The sequence below is a fragment of the Stomoxys calcitrans genome, chromosome 4 (genome assembly GCF_963082655.1).
Source record: "Stomoxys calcitrans chromosome 4, idStoCalc2.1, whole genome shotgun sequence".
Classification (NCBI taxonomy): Eukaryota; Metazoa; Arthropoda; class Insecta; order Diptera; family Muscidae; genus Stomoxys; species Stomoxys calcitrans.
The window spans coordinates 153985076-153993055 of NC_081555.1; the positions used below are offsets into that span (position 1 = coordinate 153985076).

Below are 7980 nucleotides of genomic sequence, written 5' to 3' on the forward strand. Positions count from 1 at the left end.
ATTACTGGCTAAGATGTATGTCCATAGTGGCATGGGGCGGATTAATATCTGCACCCTCTTTTCAACCTAACCCAACCTATCTCCTCCAAGGGCTGACGACACTTGTGAGGTACTATGCCATGTTAAAACTTCCCCCTAAAGAGGTGTCGCACTGCGGCACGCCGTTCGAATTCGGCTATAAAAAGGAGGCCCCCTATCATTGAGCTTAAAACTTGAATCGGACAGCTCTCAGTGATATTTGAGAAGTTTGCCCCAGTTGCTGATAGGAATATTCATGGGTAAATTTGCAACCATAGAAGCATCAACCAATACCCGATTAAATTTTTACAAAATAATTGGATAAAAACTGAGTTAATAGTGGTAAATTGTGCATGGAATCCATGGTGGTGGGTACACCAGATTTTGCCCAGCTTAGCTTAGCCCGTTTTTATTTGTTCCATATAGTTTTCTATGAAAACCAATCTTTTGGGCATACTTATCATTACCACTGTGTTGTCAGAATGAATGAAGAAGTTCCAGACAAGAAGACTTTTGAAGGTGACCATAATGGAATACACAAAAGAGGAAGATCAAAACTCCGATGGTAAGACCAAATAATGAAAGTCATCTCGAAACTGGGGGTCAGAGATTGCAAAAGGAGCGCTGAAGACCAAGGCGCTGGGAAATCAATTCCAATTTGTACAAGTGATATAAATATTCTGCAATGGTCGGCCAAAAGTAAATTTTTGTCACCACTGCAGTGGTGTACAGTGCACTGTAGATTAGTTAAGTGTTATCAGTTAATTTTTTGTTGATTGGTCACTACAAATGACTATATGACATGACAAACGATGACAATATCAGTTACTTAGCATTCTTCAACATAGAAGAACGTTTGTGGGAGCGAAAGTTAAAAAAATAAACACAAAATGTCGGAAGAATATCTAAAAATTGTTTTTAGTCCGGAAACTAAAATATGGAAATCGGTTAACTATCCCTATGAGGATTTGACCAAAATTCCTTTGGGTGAACAATTCTTGAAAACTATGCGCTCAATTGATTCGAATAAAGTAATCGATTATTTCTATGACAAAGATCTAAGTAAAACAGCCAAAGAAGTTTACGAACAGTCAATTGTCATCGCTTTGAATCTAAGGCGTATGGGTATAAAAAAGGGCGATGCCATTGCCCTATATACCATGAACAATGAATGGGTGTCAGTGTTGACATTGGGATGCATTTTAGTGGGTGCTGTGCCTTACTTCTGTGAAGTTCACTTGGATCATGGTAAGAATATGAAGGCCTTATAGTGTTGAGATGAAAAAAATATTGAAAATAGCATTTTTATACCCTCCATCAAAGGATGGGGGGGTATACTAGTTTCGTCATTACCTTTGCTAAACATCGAAATATTCATCTGAGACCTAATACAGTATGTGATATTCTTAGTTCATTTAGCCATGTCCGTCCGTCTGTCGAAAGCACGCTAACTTTCAAAGAAATATACCCAGGCGCTTGAAATTTTGCACAAATATTGCGTTGCCCAAAAAGTAATTGCGGATTTTTCATATAGTCGGCGTTGACAAATTTTTTCACAGCTTGTGACTCTGTAATTGCATTCTTTCTTCTGTCACTTATCAGCTGTTACATTTAGCTTGCTTTAGAAAAAAAGTGTAAAAAAAAGTATATTTGGTTAAAGTCCATTCTAAGTTTTATTAAAAATGCATTTACTTTCTTTTAAAAAATCCGCAATTACTTTTTGGGCAACCCAATACTTTCTTTAATGGGCCATATCGGTCCATATTTTGATATAGCTGCCATATAAACCTATATTGGAACTTGACTTCATGAGTCTCTAGACGGGGCAATTCATATCCCATTTGACCCAATTTTTGTTTGAAGTGTTTCGTTACAGCTTCCATCACCTACACTGATTATGGTTCAAATCGGTGCATAATCTGATATAGCTGCCATATAAACCGATCTTCGATCTTGACTTCTTGAGCCTCTAGAGGGCGCAATTATTATCCGATTTAGCTGAAATTTTGTATAAGGTGTTTGGTTATGGCTTTCAACAACTGTGCCAAGAATGGTCTAAATTGGTTCACAACCTAATATAGCACAAATTCGTTTTCTAATCTTCTAATCCCCAAAAGTCAGCATTTATGTATGTCCGATTTGCGGGTGGACCCTAAGAACTATTAACATCGAACTCCACTGCCCCAAATTGTAATGGTGTTCAAATACGTCTTATTCGTTCCAAATGCTGATATCTAAACCGATCTCCCGATTATACCTCTTGAGCTTCTAGAAGGCGCAATTCTCATCCGATTTGGCTACAACGAATTCTCCTATAACTTACAAAATATGTGCCGAATATGATCTGAATCGGTCTATAAACTGATATTATTCGATTGGGCTGAAATCTTTCCTGAAGACTTCTACTATTGTCTCCAATATCCAAACCAAGAATAGTCCGAAACGGTCCATAACCCGATATATATCGTCCAAAGTTCGGCCAGGACGAATCTTATATGCCATCCACCATGAATCGCATTTTCCAGTTCTTTGCGCGTTATCTCTTTTTAGACAAAGAATAATGGATAAGAATTTGTATGCTATTGGAGATATATCAAGTTATAGTCCTATTCGTACCATAAGTCAATTGAATATTGAAGACCATAGTAGAAGTCATTGGGTTATATTTCAGCTCATACGGTTAGGAATTGCGCTTTGTAGGGGATCAAGAAGCATAATGGGGAGATCGGTTTATGTGGCAGCTGTATGAGGCTATAGATCGATTAAGACCAAATTGAACACGCATGTTCAAGGTCATGGGAAAAGCCGTCGTACAAAATTTCAACAAAATCGAATAGGAATTGCGCCCTCTAGAGGCTCAAGAAGTCAAGTTGCCAGATCGGTTTATATGGCAGCTACATGAGGTTATATACCAATTTGATCCATATTTATCGCAGTTGTTGAAAGTCATAACAAATTACTTCATGCTCAATTTCAGCCAAATCAGATAATAATTGCGCCCTCTAGCGGCTCAAGTAGACAATACCCACGATCGGTTTATATGGCAGCTATATCAGGTTATGAACTGATTTGAACCATAATCAGCCCAGTTATTGAAAGTGATACCAAAACATAACGTGCAAAATTTCAGTCAAATCGGATAAGAATTGCGCCCTCTAGAGGCTCAAGAAGTCAAGATCCAAGATCCGATATATGTGGCAGCTATATCAGGTTATTGAAAGTGATACCAAAACATAACGTGCAAAATTTCAGTCAAATCGGATAAGAATTGCGCCCTCTAGAGGCTCAAGAAGTCAAGATCCAAGATCGGTTCATATGGCAGCTATATCAGGTTATGGACTGATCTAAACCATACATAGGACAGTTATTGGAAGTGATACCAAAACACTTCCTGCTAAATTTCAGCCAAATCTGATGAGAATTGTGACCTTTATTGGCTCAAGAACTCAAGACCCAAGATCGGTTTATATGGCAGCTATATCAAAACCTGGACCGATATGGCCCATTTACAATCCCAACCGAGCTACGTCAGTAACAAGTATTTGTGCAAAATTTCAAGCGCCTAGCTTTATTCCTTCGAAAATAAGGGTGCTTTCAACGAACGGACGGACGGACAGACGGCCGTACGGACAGACGGACGGATATGACAAGATCGACTTAAAATGTCATGGCGATCACGAATATATCTACTTTATGGGGTCTGGGACGAATATTTCGAAGTGTTACATAGGGAGTGACGAAATAAGTATACCCCATCCTATGGTGGAGGCTACAAAAACTTAATTTGGACCCTATAATGGGGATTTTGGGAGGGGGTGGTTGTTTGTGGGATAGGGTATGATGTTGACTCCCAGAAACTTGGTTCCGAAAGTGGGCATAAATTTCGTGCTCTACTCCCAAATACCAGGAGGCCACCGTAGCGCAGAGGATAGCATGTCCGCCTATGACGCTGAACGCCTATGTTCGAATCCTGGCGAGACCAAATGCAAATTTTGCCCATGAACATTCCACTAAGGGACAGGGGCAAACTTCTCATATATCAATGAGTTCAGTCCGATTCAAGTTTAAGCTCAATGATAAGGGGCCTCCTTTTTATAGCCGAGTCCGAACGGCGTGCCGCAGTGCTACACCTCTTTAGAGAGAAGTTTCACATGGCATAGTACCTCACAAATGTTGCCAGCATTAGGAGGGGAAATCCACCGCTGAAAATTTTTTCTGAAAATATTGTCGTGATAGGTCTATACAGCCATTTGGTGGGGGGCGTCTATAGAAAGGTTGTGTGCCACACCTCATGGGATTGGAAGTAGTGCTAATTTCTGTTACTTTGCCCCCGTTGACCACGTTCAAATCGGTCCATAACCTGATATAGCTGCCATATAAACATATCTTGGGTCTTGACTTCTTGAGCCTCTAGAGTACGCAATTCTCATCCGATTGGAATGCAATTTTGCACGACGTGTTTTGTTATGATATCCAATAACTTTGCCAAGTATGGTTCAAATCGGTCCATGTTTTGACATAGCTGCCATATAAACCTATCTTGGGTCTTGACTTCTTGAGCCTCTAGAGTACGCAATTCTCATCCGATTGGAATGCAATTTTGCACGACGTGTTTTGTTATGATATCCAACAACTGTGCCAAGTATGGTTCAAATCATTCCATAACCTCATATAGCTGCCATATCAACCGATCTTGGGTCTTGACTTCTTGGGCCTCTAGAGTGCGCAATTCTCATCCGATTGGAATCCAATTTTGCACGACGTGTTTTGTTATGATATCCAACAACTGTGCCAAGTATGGTTCAAATCATTCCATAACCTCATATAGCTGCCATATCAACCGATCTTGGGTCTTGACTTCTTGAGCCTCTAGAGTGCGCAATTCTTATCCGATTGGAATGAAATTTTGCATGACGTGTTTTGTAATGATATCCACCAATTGTGTTAAGTATGGTTCAAATCGGTCTATAACCCGATATAGCCGCCATATAAACCGATCTTGGGTCTTGACTTCTTCATCCTCTACAGTGCGCAAATCTTATCCGATTTGAATGAAATTTTGCACCTAGTATATTATTATGATATCCAACAACTGTGCAAAGTATGGTTCAAATCGGTCCATAACCTGATATAGCTGCCATATAAACCGATCGGCGATCTTGACTTCTTGAGCCTCTATAGGTCGCAATTCCTATCCGATTTAGCTGAAATTTTGCATGACGCATTTTATTATGACTTTCAACAACTGTGCCAAATAAGGTTCAAATCGGTTCATAACCTGATATAGCTGCTATATAAACCGATCTGGGATTTTGACTTTTTGAGCCTCTAGAGGTCGCAATTGTTAGCCGATTTGCCTGAAATATTGTACGATGGATTCTCTCATGACCATCAACATACGTGTTTATTATGGTCTGAATCGGTCTATAGCCCGATACAGCTCCCATTTAAATCGATCTCTCTAGTTTACTTCTTGAGCCCCCCAAGGGCGCAATTCTTATTCGAATTGGCTGACATTTTACACAGGTCTCCAACATATTTAATTCTGGTCCAAACCGAACCATAGCTTGATATCGCTCTAATGGCAAAGCAAATTTTTTCTTATATCCTTTTTTGCCTAAGAAGAGATGCCGGGAAAAGAACTCGACAAGTGCGATCCATGGTGGAGGGTATATAAGATTCGGCCCGGCCGAACTTAGCACGCTTTTACTTGTTATTATTTACAAATTCAAAATCCTCAAAAAATTCCCTTTACAGTATCCCAGGCCCAGCTGTTTGATATAGTTCACCCTTCAATTGTATTCTACGAAGAGAAATATCTGTCGAATATCGAAGCAAGCCTTGAATGTGTTCATCTTGACAAACTGCCCCAGCTACTAGCCATCGATAGCAGACAGCTGACAAATATTCATGATGACCTCCTCAAGCCACCACAAGCTAACATAGATTTTTCAAATTTCGAAAGTGTTAAAATCCACAACACTCAAGAGGAAGTTGGCATACTGGCTCTGACATCCGGTTCCACTGGCATACCAAAAGTAGTTCAAATCACCCATGCCCTTCTAAGCCATGGCATCTGCATATGGTGGGATAATGAACTGAACTATGAGCCATTGACTGCTTTGAATTCCAGTGCAGTGGTCTTTTCCTTTAGTCCTTTGCGTTGGATTAGCCAGGTTGCGGTGCTGCTTCAGTCCATGCTATTTGGTTTGAAACGTGTAAGTTCGTGTGGCGCTCCCACCGGCAAATATGGATTTGAACTTTTACGCAATAGCGATGTAACGCATATATTTGTGGCACCCTCCATATTCTATGAAATAATTTTGCAAATGGATCCCAACGATGTGGCAAGTTTAGCTAGCCTTAAGCTGATACAGTTGGGAGGAGAACCACCCTCGAAGATTGTATTGGAAATGGCCAGACGTTTGGCAGTGAATGCCCGAACTTTTCAATCATATGGCATGACAGAAATGAGTTCTTGCATTTGCATTGATGAGCTTATAAATGGTGGAAAGCCCTTGCCGGGATACGAACTACAAATATTGGATGATGATTGCCAGCCATTGGGTCCCAATCAAGCTGGGCAAATTGCCGTGAGGCCCCCATTTCCACTGAAGGGATATTTGGCCATAGACAATAAGCCTTATTACAATAAACAAGGATTTTTTATTAATGGTGATTATGGCCTGATGGATGATCAGCACAAATTGCATATTTTGGCCAGATACAAGGACCTCATAAGAGCAAATGGAGAGTTGGTGAGAAGATAAACATTTTAACATAAAAAATATTTTTAAAAATTTTTTTTTAAATTTTTATTTTAGATTATACCCAATTCCTTAGAATATTCTCTTATCAATCTACCGGAAATCTATGTGGCCCGCTTAGCTAGTTATAAAGTAACTCCGGAGGATGTCAATGAAATTGGTTCCCTTTTTGTTGTACTCAACTCAAATGTTTCCCTAACGCATGAGGAAATGTCCAGGAAAATAAGGGATACCCTGAGTGTGGAACTGAATCCCAAACAATTGGCCATTATTCAGCACATCCACTATGTTGATTCTGTACCCTTGACAACATGTGGCAAAATAGATCGAGTGGCATTGAAAAAATTAGCTTTAAGTAAACAAAACTGAATAATCTCTAAGTATACTTTTTATAATAAAAACAAGTATGGTAAGGCAAAGGAGGGGCGATGCCGACTATATAAAACCCTACATCTTCGATATAAATATACACCGAAAAAAAAGAAAGCAAAGAAAATTAAACTATCCGCTACATCGAATGTGCAGCAAGGCAAGCACATGCATGGTGCTCGCAGTGTTTGTTCTCGTTTGTTTACTGCTGCTTTCTTTGTCACTCTCACTGGTTGTTTATATGGTTTTTCGATTTCCTTACGGATTATATTGTTGTTGATTTTATGTGTTTGCATTCAAATCATTGTTGTTGAAGAGCACCAACAACAAATTTTTGCTTTGGGTCGTTGAGTTTCAAAATAAATTGTTGCAGGAAAATTAACAAATTTTGTCGTCGCCTTTTTGACCATAGCTTGTCGTTATACCCGTGTATTCATTTAGTCATTTCGTTTGCGACACATCGAAATATAAATTTCCGAACCTACAAAGTATATACATTTCGGATCGTCATAAAATTCAAAGATGATTTAACGATGTCCGTGTGTCTGTCCATCTGTCCGTCTATCGGTCTGTCCGTCCGTCTGTTGTAATCACTCTACAGCCTTTAAAAATTGAAATATTTGCAAATTTTGCCCATGAACATTCCACTAAAGAACAGGGGCAAACTTCTCACCTATCAATGAGAGTAGTCCGATTCAAGTTTTAAGCTCAATGATAAAGGGCCTCCTTTTTATAGCCGAGTCCGAACGGCGTGCCGCAGTGCGACACCTCTTTGGAGAGAAGTTTTACATGGCACAGTACCTCAAAAATGTTGCCAGCATTAGGA

At 39.7% G+C, this 7980-nt stretch overlaps 1 protein-coding gene across 1 annotated transcript; it reads left to right on the forward strand.

Moving 5' to 3' along the window:
- Positions 1–852: 852 nt before the first annotated feature.
- Positions 853–7165, forward strand: LOC106088038 (luciferin 4-monooxygenase). Its single transcript, XM_059368086.1, has 3 exons — positions 853–1266; positions 5776–6776; positions 6843–7165. Exons 1-3 carry the CDS (start codon positions 909–911, stop codon positions 7152–7154), a joined length of 1671 nt encoding a protein of 556 aa, XP_059224069.1. The 5' UTR covers positions 853–908; the 3' UTR covers positions 7155–7165.
- The last annotated feature ends 815 nt before the right edge of the window (positions 7166–7980 follow it).